Below are 24,514 nucleotides of genomic sequence, written 5' to 3'. Positions count from 1 at the left end.
GGGTAGAGTACTCAGAAATTGTGATCGAGTATTAGTTGTAATATTCTTATATTGTTTTTAAGTATGGAAATCAGGCGAGAGCTAGTTCTAATTTTGTGGCTTGCTTATTGTTGTCATAGCAACGTTCATGGCAGTTACGGACACAAGCTACAGCTATCGGCTACAAAGCTCCCGGAAGTGCGTCTATCGTGATATACATTATTATTGATTTATTGCCCAGCCCTAATTAATCAAATGTCAAATTTGGCAGATTCTAGACATTTAAAAATAAAAATAAACTAATATGATTAGTGCAATAACGGCATTTTATTAAAAGTTTTTGCGGTTTCCTGCCACACAGTGACAATTATTTCAAAGGAACACTTTCTAAAAACCTGCCAAAATTTGTCAAGAGTAGCCCAAATTTTAACAGCTGTTTTTTTTCCCCCCAACCCATTTGGGTGGAAACCAACCCAATCTGGCAACACTGGCTCTAATCCCAATCGCCCACCCCTCTACCCCCATGCAAACCCCGTCCAAACGCATGCCCTTATCTACCATTGGAATGCAACAACTGGCCGGGGAGAAAAGAGGAAGGGGTGGGCTGGCTGAAACCCCCTTGCCAGACCCCCGTATGGCTTCTGAATCCCCCCCACCTCCTCATCTACCATACTCCACCTCCAAGCGAGCGACGTGCCCGGCTCCAACTAAAAAAAAAGTGAGCTAGACACGTTCAGAAGATAGGAGAGAGAGAGGGAGAGCGAGCGAGCGAGAAGGAGAGTCAGGGACAGGCAGTGCTGAAAAGGAGAGCACAAAGAGAAGGAAAGTGGAGCAGGGGAGGGGAACAGGAGGCTGGGAGAAGGGAGAGGGAAAGACAAAAGAAGGAGAGGGGAGACGTAGCAGGGTGAAGCGGAGGGGACTGAGCAAATGGCTACGGAGGAGACGGCGGGGGGAGCCAGGAAAGCCACCAAGAGCAAACTGTTTGAGTTCCTGGTCCATGGAGTGGTGAGTGGCGCTGTCTTGTCATTCCTGCTCTGGCATGCATCTGTGTGGATGAATCGGTGTGAGCGTGAGAGAGAGAGAGAGCTGGGTTAACGCTGGCCATGTGAAGGTTATTTCCAGCCCCTCGGATCTGTCAGGAGAAGTGGAGCAGCATGAATGGAGCATGAGGGGAGGATGTTGGAGCTTGCCTGCACATGAAAAATCACAGAAATCGAAGCAGAGCTGTAGAAAGCAAGGAAAGAAAAGCAAGAAAAACAGCTAGATTCCCTCCCCTTTGGCTAGCAGAGACGCACACTGCTTTACTGGGATTCAGAGACCCCAAGAGAGCGAGGGAGAGGGTGGGAAATGACGAGTCCTCTGGAGTATCCTTCCAGGAGGCGTGCTGCTGCTGCCGCTGCTGGTCCGTGGAAGGATTTGAACCTGTAAGGTCACCAGACGACAGATGTATAGTGTGGAAGATGGAGCCACGGTTGGCAGAACAATCAGTCCATTCATGTGAAGCTAGCATGAAATGTCAAGCCCAGTGGTACTCATGTGGTTAGAGGTTAGACAACTGTTACCATAAGCTTCCCTGCACCACATGGACTGGAGATAGGTTTGTTTAGGGAGGTAAAAAAAAAAAAAATCTCTGGTAAAACTTCACAACATTTACCTCCAGAACATCTGTGGTGTCTCTGCCGATCTGTGGCTTATATGTGCTTGTGACCCCTAGTCTCACGTCTGTCGGTCAATTCAAACAAAAGATGTTCGTTTTGAGATGCATGCAGTATGTATAGAGTAAAACAATCAATATTTTTTTTTATATTTTATTGCTTACGTAGCAAATTTTACAAATTATTAATCGGATAATCAATATTCTTTTAAAAATGTCAAGGTGACATTATCCAATGATAATTAATTGTGGTCAATCAATAATTTAAATAATCATCAACTAGCTTAGCAAGCAACTAGTTATTAACTGGAGTATAGAGACTCTAAAAAATTTAATTTGCTGAAAGGACAACATATTAAGAGGAGTATTTAAGCCAAAACTGTACAAAATATATACAGTTTTCATTTAAGATAAAAAAAAAAGTTGCCTGTAAATATATTCTACCCAGAATTCTCGTATTAATCACCTTTTGCCATCCAATTATTTCTCAGTTAATCAAAAAAATAATCAGCAGATTTGCCACAAACTGTATTTAAGTCAAGCAGAAGGGCTGAGCTTTTCACATATTGATATTTACAAAAAAAATGTTCATGCAATTTTTTAAAACTTCTGAGACCTTGTTGCTTTACTTTACAAAATGTATTAATTGAATCTAAATTAACATGCCTGTGAAAAGAAATCCTTTTTTATTTTATTGCTCATTTGTCACATTTAATTGTCTTGATTCAGATACATTAGATGGTTTTAAGGCTTGAAAAGTCTGTTAAAATCATACCCTACCATCTGAAACGTATTTAAGACCAAAAAGTCTGAAGTGGACTTCCTGCTTCATGACCCAAGTGTGCTTGATCTTTGGGTTAAAAACGGTGGCTCAGTGTGGGTCCGTCAATTATTACTCCTTGTGTGAAGTTGCTGTTAAGTTGCTAAATGCTAAAGCTAGTGTGGACATTTAATTTAACCATTGCTGTTTTTATTTCTGTCTTCATCTAAAACAAGTCTTTATTTAACAACCTTTTAATTTGCATTTCCATGTTTTAAAAAAGTAAGATGTTCTTCGCTACAGCCTTTGTGAAGTTACTGATAAGCTGCTAAATGCTAAAGCTGGCTGGTATGTAAACAGGGAAGATATAGTTTTAAGTATGTCATTTTTTTTATTTCTGTCCTTACATAAAACCTGCTATTGTGTACAAAATATTTGCTGCCATTTCATTTTACTTTAAGATTCTGTTTTTGTTAATTTGCTTCCCCTATTTCCTCTTTAATGTATTACATTTGAAAGAAGTCAGTGTGCAAAGCACAGACACATCAAAAGTACTTCTTGATTATATTGTGGTTTATTTTTATTAATTTATACATTTAAAAGATTAAGCTGCAACTCTTTACAATGATGTTATTTACATGTGATCTGATTTCTATGTTGGCAAGAAATCAAACAAAGAAAGCAAGTTTGCTACTTGTATAAAATAAAATCTGATCATTCAGGGACTACATAAATAACATTTCTGCTTCTCAAATTTTAATATTTAGTAGTTTCTATCAAATTTTGTAATTTATTCTACTTTATGGCTAACAGGCTAATACAAAATTAAGAAAATAATACTTTAGCTATTACTTCGATAATGTTGTATTGGTGCAAATACCTTGCCATGATCACATTTCAGAATCTCAGATAATAATTTGAGCCATCAGATAGGAATTTGTGTAGCTAAATTTTGCAATACTCCTTCAGTATAAGAGGTTAAAACAAAGAAATCTCAACTTGTACAACTAGTTTTAGACTGAGCTCAGTTTTAATCGATGCTGATGTCAGCTTTAGCGACACCAGCTTGATTTATAGACTGAAACCAGAAGAGGCATTGTGTCTTTGACAGGAGCAGTCATTAAAAGGGTTTTGGGGGACTGAAGCTTGCAGACACACTTTAGGAAACAATGACCTGGGTGATTGATGAGCCAGATGAGCGTGTCCTCTCAACAGACCAATTAACCTTGATGAGTCTCTGGCTGCTCAAAGCCAAATATTTCCCTCTGCTTACGTTTCTCTCATGCCTTCGTCTTCCTCCTTCATCCTGTCTTTATTCCCCCCCACATCTGAAGATGGAAAAGACTTGTTATAAAAGTTGCAGGAGGTCCTTTTGGTGTGTGTTCTCCAAAATGGAGGGACATTTATCCCAAGGGACAGGACTTGGGACAGTTTGTCAGCTTGTGGCAAGCGATGACGTCTCATTTCCTTTCATGGCTGAAATGAGCAAAGGAGAAATGCTTTTTGAGGCAGAAAACGCAGATTTAAATGTTTTTTTGCGTTTGTAAATATAGCAATCAGAGCTATAGTTTCAGCTCCTGCAGGTTGTGGAGCTCCAGCAGGATTTGACTAAGCTTTGGTTCAATGGCTGATGGGTAGGCTGAGCCCTCCTCCTCTCCCTCTCTCATTATCTTGCTTACCTCCCAGCTGTCTCTGGCTTTGAAGGTCAGTTAGGGCCAGGTTGTAAGAAAAATCCTTCCAGGGCTCTTTGTGAGAAACTCCGATAAGCCAAAACATGAACCGAAACTCTGTAGCTGTGTTGTCTGAAACATTCTGCACATTTTTCTACAAAACTCTCTCAGACTAAATTTTCTTTGTTGCAATCCTCAAAAAGAATGTGAATCGTCGCTCTCAGCTACCTATGGAGGAGTTTTAACCATGCAAATCAATCAGCTTGTTAGGACATATCAGCATATGCACAAACCTTGTGACAGGAATTTAGTCTGCAAAGTAAAATAAAAGAAATTCAACATCCACTTCACTTTCCAAGCACAATGTGCTGGTTACCTTGAATTATCCACAATAGTCCAAAGACCTTGCCATGATCAGACTTCTCTGAAATTACTTTTTACCAGAGAAATTGTCATGAAATATGTGGTTGGATTTTGCAGTTTCTGTTGAATTTTTTTTCTTTGTGAAATGTGTTATGAATCCAGAAACCTCATCTCAACTCATAAAACCACCTGCATAGTTGTGTAACCTGGTAATTTTCTTGATTTAAATAACATTTAAAGTTCCCGTTTTATAAATTTGTTCTAGTCGGTCCAGCTCATGGGTTGTTGTCTGACCTTAATTGGAGGGAGATTTATTTTGTGTCCTCTTCACAGAATTGGCAGAGACATTTCAGGAAATGGTGAACTTTTCCCAAATAACGTAAAAGTAATTTTTAATCCAAACTAACAGTTAAAGAAAAAAACGACTGAGATTGGTGAGTTTGAAAAGTTAAGCCAATTGCTTTAAATGCCCAGCATAAGGAACATGAAAGGCAGGATAAAGGCAACATAACAATTTTATGTTTTAGAACACAATTTGTACCAAAATTATTATAGAACGAGACAAATGAGCAATTCAAAGAAAGTAAATCTGAAGGCCTGTTTTGATTTTTATTTGTTTATTTATTTTATTTTGTGTTTGGTAAAATTAGGTGCTAAAAGGCTTATTTAAGTAGTAGTAGTTTTTCAAGCAAACCTGTTATCTGTTGTTTTACATGATTAGAGGTCAACATCTTAAGAAGAAAAAATAAATAATTTAAACGTACTAAATCAATCTGCAGGCATTTTTCATTATTTAGTATCATTTCATGAAAGTGACAAACATTTAATTGAACATTTTCACAAATTAATGATTCATCATTAGATGTGTGTGGCTGTCAAAGTGATAAATAAAAAAATAACAGCTAATTAGTCGGTTATTATTGTTGCTTAAGATGCAATCGCCTCCCAATAATGGGAGCATTGAGATACAAAATTAACTTATTTATATTGTATTTTTCAGCATCTACTTAAAGGAAAATGCACTTAGTTTTTTGTAATACTTTTATATAGAAACCCAAAATATTCAACAAGATTATATTAAATGTTGGGCTGCAAATAACAATTATTTTAGTAATTGATAATTCTGACAATTAATTGCATAAAAAAACATGTAACATATTCTGCAGATTTTACATCTAACTACATAAACCTGTTATGTACAATTTTAGAAATACATTAATAGATGCAAATAAACAAATAATTAATTCCATTTTATTGCCTAAAATCCAATTTGAAAAGCAAAACTTTCTGCAATTACTCTCTGATGAAATGCACCACTCCAGACTAAACGATAACCAATAGGAACCAGGTAGAGAGTCTTGGTGCTGTCAATCAAGCTTGTGAACGTACTGCTAAATGTGCAAATATTGGAGAGAACCGTTTTTCTATGTCATCTGTGGCCATACTAACTAGTATGAGCATTGACAACACGCTACGCTAGCTTCAGCGTAGCAAGATTGGGATTGGGATTGACAGCGCTAAAACCCGCCTCCTGGTTCTGATTGGTTATTCAGAGCTAGCATTGGATGAATTCAGAGAAGCTCCAATTTTTCACAGATTATCTGTCTCATACTGTCAGGACATAGTGACAGTTTCAACAATTAAGTAAAATAATATATATTTTTATGTAAAAGTTACATACTTCAGCTTTAACTCATAAGCAAGAAAGAAATTCTTTAAAGAGGCAGAGTAAAAATCGAAACGTTGTAGTGAATTTCTGTAGCTGACTGAGAGGCTCGTTGGGTTGTGCTTTCAGACAGCGTGGGTTAAGTTTGGCCTCTCTAAATCCCTCCAGCCTCTCTGAGATGCCAGCACACTTCTCAGATAGCCGTCCACATGGCAGATTCGATCGCTGGACGGCTGGCGGAGCCCTGGGCGAGTGTTGGAGTCAGTTCAGCAGGTCACATTATAGAGTGGGCCTTCGTTGTGTGTTTGTGTGGATTTACATCATCCTGCTATGGATTTCTGTATCTGATATCTGCTGGGCTCGGGTTCTCCTGATGACCGCTTGTCTGCTGGGTCCCGTCTGATCCCTGTTTCATCGTCTAATCCATGAGAGTAGACTCTAAAGACTGAGAAAGGTGACAACATTGGAGCAGGAGGACGTCTGGCCATATGCTGTTTTATCCCCTCCAGTCCGGAGACGCCTCTCGGTTGCCACATCCCCTCCCCCTTACAGACTGAACTCCCAGTCAGAGTGACGGGAACGTCTGTTTGGACTTCTTATCACGTGTTGTCTCAGCCTGGTCCATTTCAATGGCAGCACGTTATGTCTGCCTTCATTATGCCATCAGAATCTGTTTGTAGTGGCAAATTTTCTCCCAACACCTATATGGATTTAGTCATGAAATATTGTTTGTTTGCTCACTGTTGGTTCTTAGTGTTTTTGTTTGTTTTCACTGTGTTTGTGGAGAGTCTAAAGATCACTTTGGATGCGTGTGTGTGCCAGGGTTATGACAGTTTTGGGTCTTATTTCGTTGTGACTTTTTGTTTGTCTAATTCAGTTAGTTTTAATTAGTTTTTAGAGTGTGTTTGCTAGTTTTTATTAGTTATTACTTGAATATTGTCTAGTTTTAGTTTAGATTTTATTTTTTTCCATACTTTTTTTGATGCAGAATTCAAAAGGTCAAAGTATTGCATTGTATTGTGATTATTTATACCATGTTGAATACTCAATAAATGTATTATATTTTGTTGTCGCCATTTTGCGGAATAGCGCAAGTGCCATCAGGAGAAGCATGGGGTGCCGTAATTTGCCGACAACTGACATAAACTGCTTTTGTGGGGGGGGGGGAATAAGCTAATTTCACATCAGTTTGAAAGATTAAGAACTATACTCATAAACACAAAAAAATAAGGATACTGTATCTATAGTTTCAGTATATTTTGGTTAGTTATATAAACACACAATATAGTTCCAGTGAATTCCATTTTTTCCCATTAATTACTGTTTTTATCTCAGTTTCAGTTTTTGTTTTGGTAGTTTTAATCAGTTAAAATAGTGTTGGCGTTTGCCTGCAAACTATCCACATCGCTCAAACTTTTCTGTATTTTCTCATGTTATAACTCCAGTGTGTTTTTCTTGGATTTAATGTAATAGTGGAAGAAAAAGGATATCAGGTTTTTGTCTTTGCAAAACAATCTCAAGCTCAGTCAGATCAGATTGAGATCATCAATTTATAACTCTGCACAGATTCTCAGTGGACATGTTTCCACTGAGCGGGTCGCTGTGGTTCGGTACGCAATTTTATGGTCCAGTGTATTCAGGGAAATGTTTCCACTGCTAATTGGTCTCTCACTGGGCAGTACTTAATCTCATTCATGTTCCAAGCAGTAGCATTTTCCTGTCCTCCAATCAATGGACTATGTTGTGCTGAATGGGTATAATTGTACTTTAGCCATCAATATGATGGCTAAATAAGAAATTTAAAACAATTAATATATTTGTTGTTGATCTTGTATGTCTATATAGTTAGTTATTTAGCAGCAGAAAGGGGTTTTGCTTTGAAAATGTTTCCTATTTTGTTGCCATTAGTTGTTTTCGGTAAAATGTGATTAATTACAGATCCTGCAATTAACTCGATTAAAAGTTTTAATCAAGTCAATTACACTGCTTTCTTGTGTGAAAATCGACCAATTTTCAGTTGCCTGAAGTATAAACACTATCTCAGAGATCAACATCTTTGGTATGAATTGTGTGAAAAATGACCTTGAAGAGACTGATGAAAGCTGGTAAGACGGTGTCAAACTATGCTAAAAGTGAAATAAAAATCTCAGTTACATTTTGTAAATAAACTGAGGAACAAATACTCTGTTTTTGGAGGTATGTTCTGCAGTCAAATGAAAGTAAAATTTAATTTTGTAAACAAAATGACAATTATTAAATCTAAAGAAATATAGAGGGAAGCGTTTTTCTTCCCATCATCCCAACTGTGAAGTATGAGGGTGGAAGCGTCGTGTGTGTGTGTGTGTGTGTGTGTGTGTGTGTGTGTGTGTGTGTGTGTGTGTGTGTGTGTGTGTGTGTGTGTTGCTGCAGGAAGGACTGGTGCACTTCACAAAGTAGATGGCATCATGAAGGCAGAACGATGTAAAAAATACTAAGACATAAAATCAGCTATAAATCAGAAGGTTAAGCTTAGCCATAAATAGGGCTTGGACAATAAATCAATAACAGTATATATTGTGATAGACACATGATCAATATCAATAATACTATATCTGATATAATATCCACTGAATTTTGATCCAGAACCGCACAGCATTATGGGAGATGTAGGCAGAGAAAACTCTTTAGCTGCTCAACTAGCAATGGTTTGATGGTGGCATCAACTAACTCACTCATTCTTTGGTTACCTAGCAACTCACTCATTCTTTGGTTACCGAGCAACAACCTGTTGATTAACTTGCGCAGTAGCAGTTTAAGCTTCCGTCATTGTGCCTTATAGTTGCTTAAAAATATAAAAGAGCGTGGAATGAAAATTGGATAAAACCCAAAAGTTTATGTCACCAGTTTGGTGACATTTCACATATTTACAACAAAAAGCTAATCAATAATTATCGATATCGACTGATATAAAACGCATGATGGGTCTTTCAGCCGTTGTCATAAATGGGTCTCCCAGTTTATCTCGTGCTCCAAGTTGGAGTGAAAAACAGTTTAATTGGATAGGGTTGGACATTGCGGGCTCAATCTGTTGTAGTTGAACAGAAACAGCCGGAGGTCTGTGCTCTGGGTAGATACTTGCTTTATTTCATGCAAACAGTGCTTTGGTTTCAGACAATAAACCAAGGCGGGGGGCAGCTGTTGCCATGAGAATGACAGGAACAGGTGAGAGACCCAGCTGTCCCCCGCCGTCAGGAAGTCAACGTGGGAGACTGTTTGCATTATTAGGGAGATGTTTGGAGGGTTGAAAGCGATTTTAGATTACAGTTTTAGTTCCGTATTTGTGTTGTGAGAGATCAAAAGATCGAGACGAAAACGAAGGTCTCAGTGCAGTTCCTCTTGTTTCTGGTATTGTTTTATCTCTAAAGAAACAAACAAGACAAATCACTGCTGTTTTTTTTTTTTTTCCTCTGTCGTTTGTCATTGAACTCGGTTGACGGCATATTTCCCCAGTTACATTATATGGTTTAAAAGCACCTTGCAAAAGTATCTGTACCCCGTTAACTTCTCAAATTTTGCCACAATACAACCACGGAAGTCAATGTGTTTTATTAAGAATACGATGAACTGAGTTAAAATCCAAAAGAATATATTTACAAAAAAAACTGGATCTCATAAAAAAGGGTTCAGAGAAACAAAATGGACTTTGACAAAAAAAAAAAAAAAAAAAACAGTTAACAAACCAACTGACTGCAGAAACTAAGTATAACTGACCTAACAAGGAAATGACACAAGAATAAATTACTTACTAGTTCTACTGGCAGATTATTTTTCTTATAGCCTGGAAATAATATTTTAAGTGAAATAATCTGTCAATGAAACTTTTTTCATCAATATTAAGGAATTATTGAACGAAAACAAGCTCCTATATTTTCCTGAAAAGTTACTTGCTATAAGTCAGTTTTGTCTTATTTCATGTGTACTGAAATATCTGCACAAGAAACTAGACAAAAATACTTTCTAAGTTTTTATGTTTTTGCAGTGTTGTTTGGTAACTCTTTAGTATGACTGGACAATAAGTCAATAATATGTATTGTAATAGACACGTGGTCAATATCAATAGATACATTTTCAATAATTTTACTGTGACTCAGAACCGCAAAGCATTCTGGGAGATGTAGGCAAAGGAAAATTTTTCGCTGTTCAGCCTCTCACAGCCAGCTAAGCTAGGTTGGTGGAATCAACTAACTCACTCACTCTTTGGTTGCCTAGCAACTCACTCATTCTGTAGTTACCTAGCAACACCCTGTTGAGTAACTTGCACAGCAGCAGTTTAAGGTTTTGCCACTGTGCCTCATAACTGTTTAAAAAAACACACAGCAACGTGAAGTGAATAAAACAAAGAGGAAAGGTCACTCCACCAGTTTGGCTGAATTTTAGATATTTAAAACAAAAAAAAAACATAAAATTATTGATATCGACTGCTATGAAACGCATATCAGTCAGCCGGTTCGCCCAGCCCAACTCATTACTGATGTTATTTTAATAAATTATAAACACTAAAGATAATATCACTTGTTTGACCTCTTCGTTTTGCATTCCCCCCCCATTCAGCGTCCTGGCATGCCATCTGGAGCGAGGATGCCCCACCAAGGAGCCCCCATGGGGCCCCCTGGCCCCCCGTATGGAGGGAGTCCGGCAGTGCGGCCCGGCCTGCCCTCCCCAGTGATGGAGCCAAGTCGTAAGCGGCCCGCCCCGTCCCAGCAGGTCCAGCAGCAGCAGCAACAGCAGCAGCAACAGCAGCAGCAGCAGCAGCAGCAGGCCGTGCAGAACCGCGCCAGGAAGTGAGTCTGAAATCAGTGCAGATTTAAATCGAGCTGCATGGCTTGCATACCATACCATACCTTTTGTCTGCTTCTGTGTGGTTTTAAAGGCAACAATAGCTATGGTTTCACTGGAAATTCATTCTGAAGGAATTATCTTATGACATTAATCCATCAGGAAACTTCCTGGAAACTGATTATTTACTAGAAGATCAAAAATGTAGCTTTAATATTTAGTTATACCTCTTTAAAAATGACAAAAATCTGATTAATGTAATAATAATTATTTATTTACAGTTTCCTCTGCTGTTATTGGCTGTTTTGAAGTTCTTCCTCCTGACTTTTTGTCTCTTTTTAGCATGAAAATCCCTGGTGAATTGCTGTTTCCGCTTTCTGTTTTACTTTTTGTTTCCCTGTTGCAGCTCCTGGCAACCACTGATTGCAGTCGCTGATTTCTTTTGAAACTTCTCAAACGATGACGTTTGGCATGAATAATGTTTTTTTTCCTGAATGCCTCAGATCACAGTAATTTGTCTGACTAGAATTAGTAACAGTCATCATTAAGGAAACTTTGCCTAACCAAGATTCCCAAAAATTTGAGTTTAAGCATTAAAATATCTGATATGAATTGTGCACAAACATGTGAAATGGTACTTTATTTTTCCTACAGTGAAATTAAATCTTGTTGCAACTCATACTATAACTTTTTTTCAGAGTCCTTGTAGATGCTGATGGCTATAAGGAATGATCTCCTGTAGCAGTCTGTACTACAACATTGCTGAAAAAGCATCTGACTGAAGACACCATGTTGTCATGATTAATTTTTTTAATTTATAAAGAACCCTTCTTTGCTCAATAATCTTTGCCTTAAAGAAATGAGCTTTCAATCAATAGCTTTTCCATCTCTTTCAAAGAGCAAAAGGTCTTTTAATCTCTACTCCATTTTCATGTGAAAAAAAGTTAAATATTTTAAAAACTATAAAAAGTAGAAGTAGTGTCCTAAAAGTTTTGATATTTGAGTGGTTATAAAAACACAGATTGCTGGAGAAAGTCTCTGCATCTGGAAGAAAAGCATGAATGATAGAGAAATCAAAAAGCAGCCCTGGTTATTTTTAGTATTTGCAATTATTCACGCCATGATTTTTGTAAAAACTTGGAGCATAAAAATCAACTTGATGAGATGTGAAACCATGGGTTTTTGTCCGCCTCGTCTCAGCATCCATTTCAGTCTTTGTTTCCACTTCTCGCACTCGCTCATCGGCTCTCTCCCTCTTCTTATTATTATCTTGCCTCTGTTTTCTTGCTCACTGCTTTGTTCTTCTGTGTCCTGCTGTGCACGAGCGATTGAACTTTATGTCTCAAAAAGGATTTTTTCTTCTTTGGATCCCAGTTTTCCTTCACATTGAGGCGGTCCACACAAAGCTCTCTGCATCTGCAGGGTTTAATTCGTCTAACACCTGAACATCTGTATCCCAGTTGCCTAAACACACACACCTGACACACAGCAGTGTGTCAGGTGTGGTCATTAGAAAGACAATCAATACGCACACCTCTCCGTTTCATTCTCTCACTATCTGCAGCTCGATTGATCCACTCACAATTAAGCAGGCTTGTCGAACATTTTAGAGGAAATGTTACTGAACCCCCAGAGCAGAATGTCTGGCTGCCGAGCGTCTGATCAATGCGCCAATGTGACCCGTCCAGGTGTCTTTGTCTCTTAGACAGCGTTCTTCTGCTGGCAAACAGGTTGGCGCTCCACCTCCGCTGCTGCCAGCTGAGGGCGGACCACCTGTGTTTGCAATGTCACTGAGCCCTCTGGGTCTGAGCTATAACCGAAGTTGCTGCTGATGGAAGCATTTTTATTTTTTACCCCGGCTGGCTTTGTTGTGTAAATACTTGTCTGGAAATTTGGTGCTTTGATTTAAATTGAACGGGTTTACCTTAAATTGATTTTCTGTCTCTGTGGTTTACAGCGTTATTAGATTTCAGAGCCTCACCTTAACTCCAAATAAACGTCTTGTCCCTTTGGCAAAACAACTCAGCCTTTGTCAAACTTTTCTCCATTAAACATGAGAGTATTACCGATCATTATTTTGGCCACGATCAATACAAAGATTATCATCACTGACAGATGACGTGAATAACACAAATTAATTCTTAATGGGTGCACATATGCTGTAGCAACTGAACTATGGTGAAACGATTAATCATATTAATTGTGATTAATCAATTATTGAAAGAATCACCAACTAATTTCACAATTGATTAATTGTTAGCAGAGTATACAGACAAAAAACTTTGCTGAAAGAATAGCATACTCAGCAGGAAGTCAAAACTGTACAAAATATGTACATTTAGCATTTAAAATTTAAAAAGGTGGCATAGTTATATCTGCAGAATGTACCAAAGTTTTTTACCTGATTAATCAATTAATCGTCATGATGATTGATAAATTACTCAACTACTCAGTGAATCATTAGTTGTAACCCTAAATTGAACATTTTGTTCTCAAGGATAATGTGTTAGAGAAAATATCTGCAACTATAATACAGAGTAGGGCTAACCTGATGATAATTTTTTTTGATTAACTGATTAATAATTGGAAAGCAATAGGCGCTTAGAATTTGAGAAAATCGGTACATAACATTTTTACGGTCTTTGCTCTATTGCTGCTTTGAGTGTTTTGTTCTTTTAGCAAATGGTCTTTATTTGAGTCTTTATATTCCAGTTGATAATTAATTGATTACTAAATTAGTTAGCGATGATGTCAATAATCGATTAATTACGATTAATTGTTTCAGTTGTATATCGAATAAGGACGCTGGATGCATTTCTCCATGAAAATGTAACTTCAGGACATATTTCAACTATATTTAAGTCCAAGAAATGTTGTGTTTTTACCTTAATGTTCTTCATTTAGATGGTACAATTTCAAACCAGCCATTCATGTTTGCACAAAGCACCGAGTTAAACAGAAGCGTTTATATTTTTCCACAGCTGTTGGTTCCTCTTTCTGTTAAAGTATGCATGATGTGCTCATCTGCACCACATGTTCATCACAACAAGTTATGAGCTGAACCAGAGGGAAGATTTCCGCTCAAGTTCGAATCCACCCTGTGATCTCATATATCAGTGTATTGTCTGTCTCTGTGTGTGAAGCATGATTGTTTTGGTTCTCTGAGAAACTCTGTTGAATGAGCGTGTCCCTCGGATGAGCAAGAAGCCTCCCAGATCCTCCTCCGCTGCACGAGCATGGACACAGTTCCTCTCCCATCACAGCCTGGCCTTGTCCCAGTCGTAGAGTTTGCACCTACTAACAGACCCTTGAACTTCACACACGTCCAACACACACTTATGTTAAAGATAGAAAGAAAAAAAAAAAGGAGCCGACAGGTGTTTCCCCGCTCTGAGTAAATATGTTTCTCGCCATAACACTAATCGGACAACCTTCGAATCCTCACCAATTCATAGGAAGCCAGTTGGATTTCCCGGAGCCAGCGAGATGCCGGCGAGGCAGATGGACATGAGAGAGCCCCAATCAGATCCCACGCTTGGATCAAAGTAGGAGTTTATTCTGCTGCTGCATGCCCCTTGTCTTTCTTTTGATGACTCTGGCCTTTTTTAGCCTCTTACCTGAGCCCAGCAACCCCCCTGAATGAACTAGTCTGGCCAAACATATGCAAGTTGAGAGGGGACCCCTCTCTGGACTGAAGTAGTGCATGCTTTGGCCTGGAGCATGGCATGAAGGGGACCAGACTCCTATTGCAAAGTATTTTTCAGACAGTGTAAACTAGCAAATTGTTTGTGTTTTCTTTTTTATTCCCCTGTGGATGATTTAATCCTCCCTGCAGTGGGTTTGTTGCAGTATTTGGCATGCTGATAGAACTACTGGTTCACAAAGTGCTGCAGTCCTCTCTGACAAAAAATAAAACAAATTCTGCACTGCAAGAAAAAAAGAAAATGTTGGCGCTGTGTAAGAGTAATGGCGTATTAGAGCCGCTGTAAATAGAACAAAGGATGAGTAAATTTATGCCAACAACTCTTCGAAATTTTCTAGAAAAACAAGAAAATTTCAGGGTCGAAAATTTGCTAGAAAAAAAAATGTTTAAATTAATCTCTGACATTTTTGAGAAAAAAAAAACTTAAAAAAAACACCTGAGTTCCAAGTTGCAAATTTGCTAGATTTTTTTCTTAATTTTTAGATTAATATCAGAATTTTTTGTGTAAAAAATGAGAAATTTCTAAGTTTGAAAAGCAAAAAAAAAAAAAAGGACTTTTGAAACTCAGTTTTTTCCTCAAAATTTTAGGGTTTTTTTTTTTAGCAGTTTTTTTACTTTTCAGACTTTCCTTGTTTTTTCTAGAAAATATCTGTAATTAATTTCTGAGTTTTTTGGCAGAAATTTTCAAAAAAAAAATTCTCCAAACTACAATGGTTGTAATACGCCATCGTTGTAAACGGTATGCAATATGTCATACTTAGTAAATTTTTGGTGTGGTACGTTGTGTAGTCAGTCCCTCCAGTTTCTTGAAAATCCATGGAAATTCACACAAAATCAACAGATTTTTTGCACTAATACATAATCAATCGTGAGCTTGTAGGAAATTTTCCTCAGAAATGATCGAGAGTGCTTACTTCCACCTGCAGGTGGCAGTATTTCTTACTTCTACTACATTGAATCTTACTTGGCGTAAAGTTCGAGTCCCTGATCAATATGGCGAGGAACAGAAATATGTGGGAACAAAATTAGACAAATTAGAAAAGCAGAATTACTTAAATGGTAATTCTACCATTTAAGTAGAATTAAATGGTTTTATAAAACTTTTAACATTAAAGCTTGCTCACAAATAGGTTAGGTCTCAATATATATTATTAAAGATCTTTTTAAAGTAAATTGAATGTGTTCTAAAACTTTTAAAATCAATAGTTGATCTATTACATTATGTCAGTAGCCCATATTGCTGGTTATTGATATGGGCGGTTGCCCAGGGTAACGTTAAGAGCGGGGCACAAATGCACTATATAAAATAAATGCATTTATTTGACATTTTCCATCTCTTTCAAGCCTGTGCTGTCAGTGATGCGTTGATCTCCTGCATGCTGCTGAAGAAAGGAGACTTTTTCTTTTGCGTTCTTTGTGCAGAACTGCATAAAGAACTACTATTGATTTTTGGAAAATAGTTTGTAAAATCAAAATTTAGCAACAATGACCAAACAAAAGTTCAGCCTTTTTTTCTTTTTCTAAATTTGACATTTATAAAAGCCAGCTAACAAGTTGTTGTTGAAGTTTCTCAATATCTTTATTGCATATAATCAGCAGTTCCTATGAGCTGCTTTTAATCAGGTCAGGTTTGTTTCTCTGTGGATTTATTACTCACTGCTTCTACATATTTGGATATTAACTCTTAAATAAATCATGATATGGTGTAATACTTTATACATTATTGCTTATTGAAGGCAAACGGTAGATTTGCTAATTCGACATCATGATATTGTCATGATGTCGTGCCGTCATGCTTTAAACTTAAAAATTAAAGATTTAATTTGCTTTTGCCATCACTGCAGGTTTTTTGTGTTAGAAGAGCCTCTTGAATACTTTCCTGATTGTCTGACTTATCAGATCTGTGATCTGATCCCTTAAAAGCCACAAATGTTGCATTACATTGAGCTTCTTTCAGAATGAGATGTTTTAGGCCCTCTGACACTTTAAATCGAAATAAGCTGCTACTGGCCACGCCTTCCAACTCAACGTTTACACTCGTACGTGAAAACAGCTGCAAACAGATGTGCAATTATACAACCGTACTTCTTTGAAAAGCATTAGTAGATCCTCCTGCACAACCAACAAGAATGAAGCAAGTTGTTTCTGAATGGCTAATCAACAACAAAACACTTGTTTTTTCCAGCGGCCATTGTACAGCGGTAAAACCAGCTGATTAAATGTACTGGAGTTCTGCTTTGGTTGCTAGGTGATAGACTGGACTTCGCTGGGGTTGCTAGGTAACGTCGCAGTACCCGTTGATTGTGTCTCATCAATATTGAGGTTTTTGAAGCCACTGAGTTTCTAGATAGAAAAGCACATTGAAAACAGCTAGGTGGTTTTTAGAAGCAGTAAAGACTCAAATGGAACCATAAAACACGCAAAAAGTGAATTTTGCATAATGGGTAAGCTTTAAAGAATCACTTTTATTTCAATTTTTTAGGTTTTTAGATGAAGAAAAATGTAAGCATGTGTTAAAAAAGACGAAAAAAAGAGGATAAATACATTTTCTTCTGTCTTCTGTTGTAGAAATTCAATGTCAAAATAGTAAAAACCAAATAAAAAACCTGTACTTGTTATTAGAACCATACTTAAGAACATTACCCCATTCTATTTTATTTTCTAGGTAAAACTATTAGGAGCCATCGTGGAAGATTCAAAGAGTCACATGCGTCTTGCAGACTCTTGGTTTAGATGGACGGCCACTTTTGCCGAACTCGTTCCATTTTCAGATAATTGTTCAAGCTTGTTTTATTCTAACCGAAGGCTGGTTTGAACTTCTCCAGAACCTTCTACCTGGATCTGTGCTGGTTCTCATGATGCTGCTTATTATCTAATATCTGTAGCAAACCTTCATAGAACAGCTGAGTTTACATTAAAAAGAGATGGACTATTTTCCTTTACAATAGGTTGTATTAGTTTTTATTTAACAAGGTCAGATTTCTGAAAAACACACAAGATTTTCCCTCCACTTCACAGTTATGCACTAATTTCTGTCTGAATAGGAAACATTGAAGTTGACAGAAATTGCAAAAGGTCAAAGGCTCCGGGTATTTTTATGAGGCACTGTACGTAGGATGCAGCATGCTGAAAGAAAGGTTATGTCTGCAATGAGAACGATAAGTTTAGATCATCTTGAGATGAGTTATTCTAATTTGTTGTTTTTTGCAGTGTAGCACTAGCTAGTTGTTTTTAGACGCTGTCTTTTTGCAGACACAGATGACTTGCATGAGCCGCTGCATATATCAAGGTGCCCACAGATGTTTAATTTAGCAAGCAAAGGAAACTGTAGTGTGATTTTTTTTTATCTTACAAGCATCAGTTTTTTGTCTTCCTTAGTAGGTTAAAAAAAAAAAAAAAAATCATGAATCAATGAGCACACATGCACACAGCGGAGACTCTGCATTCCTAAAAAGCTTCTTTCGAACACACATCCCGTCGCTGATTCTGCAGTGTGTTTGTGCATCTGTCTGTGTGAGTTGCGGTGAAACGTTTCAGGTGAGAGATGTGTGATGTGACACTTTCTGGGCTGTTAGAGGTTCTCGCTCCCCAGGTGGACGGCTGCATTTTCAGTGAGCACACAAACACAAGAGCACGCACACACACACACACACACACAGCTGGGATGCTGGGGTGCTGGATATGGCCCAGCATTTTAGCAGATGGCCTGGGTGCTACGCTATCAGTCACCATAGTAACATGCTCTCTTTTTCCTCTTTCTCTCTGTCTTTCTCTCCCTGTCTCTAGTGCTAAGAGAAGGAAAATGGCAGACAAGATTCTTCCGCAAAGGGTGAGGCTGCATATATTTACCTTTGTTGTTCTGTTGTTTTTTTCTGTCTGTCTTTTTTATCTCCTCTGTGCAAAGAAGAAGAAAAAAACCCTTATCGCTTTTTGATGCCATGGGATTCTTGGAAGGTGCTGACGGCTGGATCATTATTTGTTATTTCCCAAAATGGGAAGGGAGAGGACGGGCGGAGTGATGAGAAGTTTTCTTCATGGGTTTTATCCTGTTATTTGGATGGCTGCTCGTTGATTTACTCTGTAATTGTCAGGCTTAGATGCAAACACATGAAAAAGTGAAAGAGGCAGCAGATGACTCATGTTCCCACAGGTGAGAGTGGACCGTTGGAGGTGCAGATTTGTAAGTCCTGTCCGCTGAAGCTGCAGCTGGACTCCAGCCTTACCCCCTCTGACATCACCCAGACAGAGATAACAGCTAGCGTGGCATGGCATGGGGCGGCACTGACAATGAGTCAGGCCTGGGGAATGTCTGCCAGACTCCTCCACCAGCTCGCCGTCTCAGCCCAGGCAGATAGAGAAGGAATGAGAGGGAACAATGAAGGCAGGAAAACATGAAAGTAGCAGCAGCAGGGAGGGAGGACAGGGAGCTGGAGGAGTGTGTGTGCACAGTTCGGCGAGCAGCAGCAGCCCGTGATGCTGGGACGACTTTCATCAGTATGGTAACGCTTGAGTTCTGGCTATTTGTCTGCATCTCATTCTGATCCCCTGCTTGACGCTGCTGAGCGACCCATTAACGACAGCTAGAGCTGTGGCTCTAAGTTAGTCGAGTATTTTATTCACCTTCAGTTCATGTCACTACTGCAAGGAATCTCATTTATACCCAGAGTGAAAAGGTATCGGGCTGCTTACATGTTTCTTCTGTTTTGTTGAAGAGTTTGAGATCATCAAATAAATTGGCATATCAAACAAAGATAACCCAAGTAAATACAAAAAGGTGTTTTTTTAAAAAGTATTTCATTTATGAAGGAAAAAAGCTATCCAAACAAACGTCAAGGTTGCCAGATCTGAGAGCTTCCAACATAAAAACAAGATAAAACCCGCCCAACTCCCAAAAAATCTGCCTCTAATGAAATGAATGTTGAGAAAAATATATATATGCTATGATAATAACATCACATATCAAACAAAGATGACCTAAATAAATTCAAAAAGCAGATTTTTTTATTAATGGTTTTATTTATCAAGGGGAAAAAGTTATCCAAACTAACATCATGGTTGCCAGATTTGACAAGTTTTCAGCCCAAAAACAACATAAAATCCATCAAACTAAAAAGAAAACTGTATATTTATTTGTTTATTGTGATCATTGACCCAAAGTGCTCTAAGTTTAACATCACAAACAGGAGGGCGTACATTTTCCTTTAGGATTTTTCTTGAAATCAGAATGAATATTTACTCCAATTTAAGCAAAATATTGAGATCCCAGCCTACCACAGCGTCTCCTTTATGTTTAACTGTTGGTATGTTGTGTTTTCTTCGAAATATACTGTTTTGCTATGATGGCATCAAACCAGAAACATTTTATTTTAGCATTTTTGGATAGTTGGCTAACATAAGATTGAGTCTGTAGAAGAAATTTGAGGAAGAGGACCTAAACATAAGTGGCCCATCTTGATTGTGTTAATATTGGTCATATTTGATTATAAATATTATACAATGGCCAGTCTTGTTCCTTAACATATGAGAACAATAAGATGCTACAGCATAAAAAATAAAGAAAATACAAACTGGATTAGGTTTATATTTGATTTTACCAACATAGGCCTTTTTTAGTTCTTAGCTAGTTTAGCTTGCATCTCATTCTGCTCTTCTTTAGTAATAAAGAGGAATAAAATATTTTTTTTAGCATTATTTAATGGATTTTGTTCGATCTGGTAACCATCATGTATTTAATTTCTCTTTGGGATCAATGAAGTATTTTTAAATTTGAATTGAACCCCAAAAAGGCAGCTTGTCTTCTTAATAATTTTCACAATAATTACACATTTGAAGAATTTTTTTACTTTATAATTAAGTAAGTGAAGGTTATTTTATTCAAATTTCATAACACGGCGTTCTCATCCTCCTGAGCAGATCCGGGAACTGGTACCTGAATCTCAGGCCTACATGGATCTACTGGCTTTCGAGCGCAAACTGGACCAAACCATTATGCGTAAACGCGTCGACATCCAGGAAGCTCTGAAGAGACCAATGAAGGTAAATAAAAATAACCCTTTTTTAAAAAACTTTTTAGTGGTTTTTCAGCCATTATACAGCACCTCCATTTTTATTTGTGATTATTATTCCATACTAAACTGTGCTCCTGATTTTGCCCTTGTGTCAGCAGCAAAAGCGTAAACTAAGGCTCTATATTTCCAACACGTTCAACCCAGCTCGACCTGACGCTGATGACTCGGATGGCAGCATTGCATCATGGGAGCTGAGGGTAGAGGGAAAGCTGCTGGATGATGTAAGTTTTGTTTTATGCTCCCAAACTGTTTTGCTGTTTATAGTTAATTATTATTTGCATATTAAGATTTTTTTTCTACAGAATATTGGCAGGTTGAAAGTAGAGCTGGGCGATGAAGCTTAAAAATAAAATCCCCCATTTTTTTCATACTAGAACAAATTTTAATTTCAATTTATCTCACCTTATTTTCTAAAAAATAAATTACAAATGACGTAAGATATTTTCAATCATACCTCTTGTGAGTTGTATTGGCTAAACAAATTTTTGTGTAGTTATGAGAAAAAAACTGTAAAACAAGATGGTCGCCTTTAGCACCGGTGAATAAAAAGATGCAGATTTTTTTTTTTTTATTTAATCTTTAAAAACAAAAATTTGATTTAATCAGTAACGTCTACTTATTGCCCAGCCCTGTTTGAAAGTTGTGTTTTTATTTTGCAAGTTAAATGGATGCGTACTCTTTATTAAGGCTTGTAATTAAACCCAGAGCTCTCCTGGGCTTTCAGTCACGTTCTTTATTGATGTACTGTAATGTGTTGGCTGAGAGAATAACATGACTAAATGGTGAGAAAAGGCAAAATGATTTGTTTTGTGCCATAAGATCTGACATTCATAACAGGGGAAAGCTTTCAAAACCCACAAATATTTTCAGTGAATCTCGAAGGAAGTGAACCATGAGAACGATTACCGTGTTACTTTCACTCTTTGTGGTTTATCTGAAGTAATGATGCGATGGGAGAATTGATGAGATCCTCGACATGAAATGACTGTTTTTGTCTGTCTGTTCTGCAGCCGGGGAAGCAGAAGAAGAAGTTTTCTTCCTTTTTTAAGAGCTTGGTGATCGAGCTGGACAAAGAGCTGTACGGTCCGGACAACCACCTGGTCGAGGTCGGCACACACTGCGACTTTAATGCACAAACAGGAAGGTCACACAGCATGTGGTCTCATAAAGGCCAGAACAATTTGACCGAAAAGTAAAAAATCTGATTTTTTTTCATACCAGATCCGATTTATGATTTCAATCGTTTTTTCTTTTCTCTCTTTCTTTTCCAAAAAATAAATTAGAAATTTTCAAAAAGTGGCTTTTATCCCAACCATCCCTTTTGTAATTTGTACGACAAATTATTAGGGCCAGGCTACAAGACTTTTGGTTTAATTACAAGAATATTGTCAGAAAATTTACAGAACGAATTGTGTAATTTCACTAGAAAAAAGTGATTTTAATGAGACTCTTTTTGTTATTTTTTTTGTGTTGCAGTTATCATAAAATTACTACTCTATTCTCCTGATAATATGACTTTATTCTGGTAATATTAAGACTTTATTCTGGTATTATTTTGCTTTTGTCATATGACTTTATCCTTTAAAAAACTGCAAAATCTTGTCCCTAATATTCAGTCATATTTACCTGCATTCAAAGTGTAAATAAATAGAAACTGCAAAACATTCTTCGGTGCGCTGATGTCACCCAGAGTTAATTGCTGTAAAAACAATCCAAAAATTAAACCTACAAAAACCAAAATTTAAATTAATCAATAAAATCAATTTAGCAACAGCCATAGTCCCTTGTTCTTGTTCTCTTAAAGTTTTTACATTTTTAACAAAACTGTCAAGAAAAGATAACAAAAAAATCTGGAAAAATCTGCCCTTTAGCCAAACAATTCAACCCTGAAGTGTAGCTGAAAAAATAAAAGATTTGTGAAAAGCAGCTTGCTCTTCGCTGCCAAAGCTTTTGCCTTTTTATTTCTCTATAAAAATAATAACATCTGACCAAACCTCAGCAGACCCAATCAACCGGATTTAGCACAATCTGCGCTATTGTTGTTGAACTAAAACTCAGCATTTCCAGATATTTTACTTGTCCTTTAGAAGAAGTCACCAGATCTGGTGAGAAACTGTTTTACTTTAAATGAGTCACAATGTAACGACTTCATGTTACGTCTCGGATTCGCTCAGCTTCTCGCCAAGAATAAACTCGGGAAAACTGACACAACTCTCACGTCTTAACTGAAAGTAGAGCGAAGAGGTGGTCGGCCCGAGACCAAGTAGTTCAGCTCATTACAGCCCCTTAAAACCACGGCTTATTATTGTTTCACGTCACTTATTATGAATGTGAAACAAAGGACATGTTGTTTGATGAAAGCTGAATGAAGAGAAACGGTTTAGAGTCTCACTTCACTGATGCCAACAGATGAGCAACACGTTAATCATACAACGGTGTGCAGAGGTTTTGTAGCGTTTAAAGTTCTCCTGGTCTTTAAATGTTTCAGGGGGATTTTTGCTGCTTTTCTCAAATTTTTAATCTGGAACATTGAGATAACTGGAGATTCCCAGTGGCTGTTTTAGTTCTGAAAACTGATGAATTACTGCAGTTTTATCTTGTCTGAAAGGAAAATCTGGGGAAAATCTTGCAGTTTATGTTTTGTTTATCATCTACATCCATTTTTTCAGTTATCTTTGTTACTTTTCCTTTTTTTTTTAAAGAAATAGGAACAAATTGTCACTTTTGTGGCAGTTTCTTTGTAAGAAATTTAAATAGATTTAATTCAAAAGTACCTGATTTATTTCAAACGGAAATTAAATGTCTTCAAAGAGTTGTTGTGGATGGTGATGTTGTGACGTTGTGGCAGGAAGGATCTCCTGTAGCAGTCAGTGTTGCAACGAGCCTAAAGAGGCCTCTGACTGAAGACTGTTGCTGTTTGATTGTCTCATGGCTGTCATGACAACCTAACAGCTCAGAGAAACAATAAGCATTGCTAATCCACCTCATTTGCTTTTGCTGCTCCTCTGTAAATCTTTGTCTGGCTGTATGGTGAGAAATCCAGGCAGAGAGATGTTGGAGCAGGGGGTAAGATCCTTGATAAAGTACCTGAAGATCCATTTTAAACAGGTTTTTTTGTTATGTGAAAGAAAGTTTAGGAGTCTTTTTGTGTGTGTTTTAGTTATTTGTTGAAACCAAAAAGCAAAACAGAGCATCACTATGAACCTGGTTAGATACTGAACAGAGGACCAGTTAAAATTAACCAGAAACAACTATAAAATGGGCAGTATCATGTAAAATTAACATTTTTGAGCTTTTCGTCATGCTATGCTGTTATTCCCTCATCAGAAACATACATGGAGCGTTGCTTTGATTCTTACATGCATGTTTGAGAAATCCTTTTATCTCCATGGCAACCATTCAAGAGAGTTAAGAGAGGAGCCATGGTGTGATGACTTCCTGAAAGGTGGAGTTTCAGAAGTAGCTGGAGTTTTTAAAGAGACAGGCACCCAATTTCAAGGCGCTAAATTACAGTCATATTTTATATATAACATTTCTATAACAACAGAAGTGTGTAGTAGAATAGCAGCATGTGAGTGGAAAACATATTAGAACAAACTAAAGAAAGTCTAGGCTACCACCTAAAATCTCAGTAATTTCATTAGGTTTGTCATTATGTGATGAAAAAAATGAAAATGTTATTTTTACTGTAGGCAGAGAAAATGAGCCGCAGCGAGACCATTTAATTCCAGTCATTAGAGACTCATGGTTTGACTTGGATTGGTAAAATAATGAGTTGTGAACATTTCTTGGCTACGCTCAAAATCAAAAAATCCAACTCAAACCCTCAATAAAAT

General features: G+C 37.4%; 1 protein-coding gene across 6 annotated transcripts in view; it reads left to right on the top strand.

The window, feature by feature from the left end:
* LOC106961826 (SWI/SNF-related matrix-associated actin-dependent regulator of chromatin subfamily D member 3-like) overlaps positions 1-22,089 on the top strand; it is a 42,317-nt gene extending 20,228 nt beyond the window's left edge. Inside the window, exons 1-7 of one of the 6 annotated variants that reach the window (XM_015055871.1) lie at positions 363-984; positions 10,683-10,912; positions 14,363-14,452; positions 18,397-18,439; positions 20,524-20,646; positions 20,777-20,899; positions 21,689-22,089. In XM_015055871.1, the coding sequence (XP_014911357.1) occupies positions 907-984; positions 10,683-10,912; positions 14,363-14,452; positions 18,397-18,439; positions 20,524-20,646; positions 20,777-20,899; positions 21,689-21,874 (873 nt within the window). In that variant the 5' untranslated portion in view covers positions 363-906 and the 3' untranslated portion in view covers positions 21,875-22,089. Of the gene's footprint in view, positions 1-362; positions 985-10,682; positions 10,913-14,362; positions 14,453-18,396; positions 18,440-20,523; positions 20,647-20,773; positions 20,900-21,688 lie in introns of those variants that run through there. The other 5 variants (XM_015055870.1, XM_015055873.1, XM_015055872.1 and 2 more) reach the window with 5 other exon arrangements.
* Positions 22,090-24,514: the final 2,425 nt, after the last annotated feature.

This window comes from Poecilia latipinna, unplaced genomic scaffold (genome assembly GCF_001443285.1).
Source record: "Poecilia latipinna isolate Pla-1442-1.1 unplaced genomic scaffold, P_latipinna-1.0 Scaffold1339, whole genome shotgun sequence".
NCBI lineage: Eukaryota > Metazoa > Chordata > Actinopteri > Cyprinodontiformes > Poeciliidae > Poecilia > Poecilia latipinna.
Note: the sequence above shows the minus strand (reverse complement) of the source record. Positions and strands in the feature narration are given on the sequence as shown.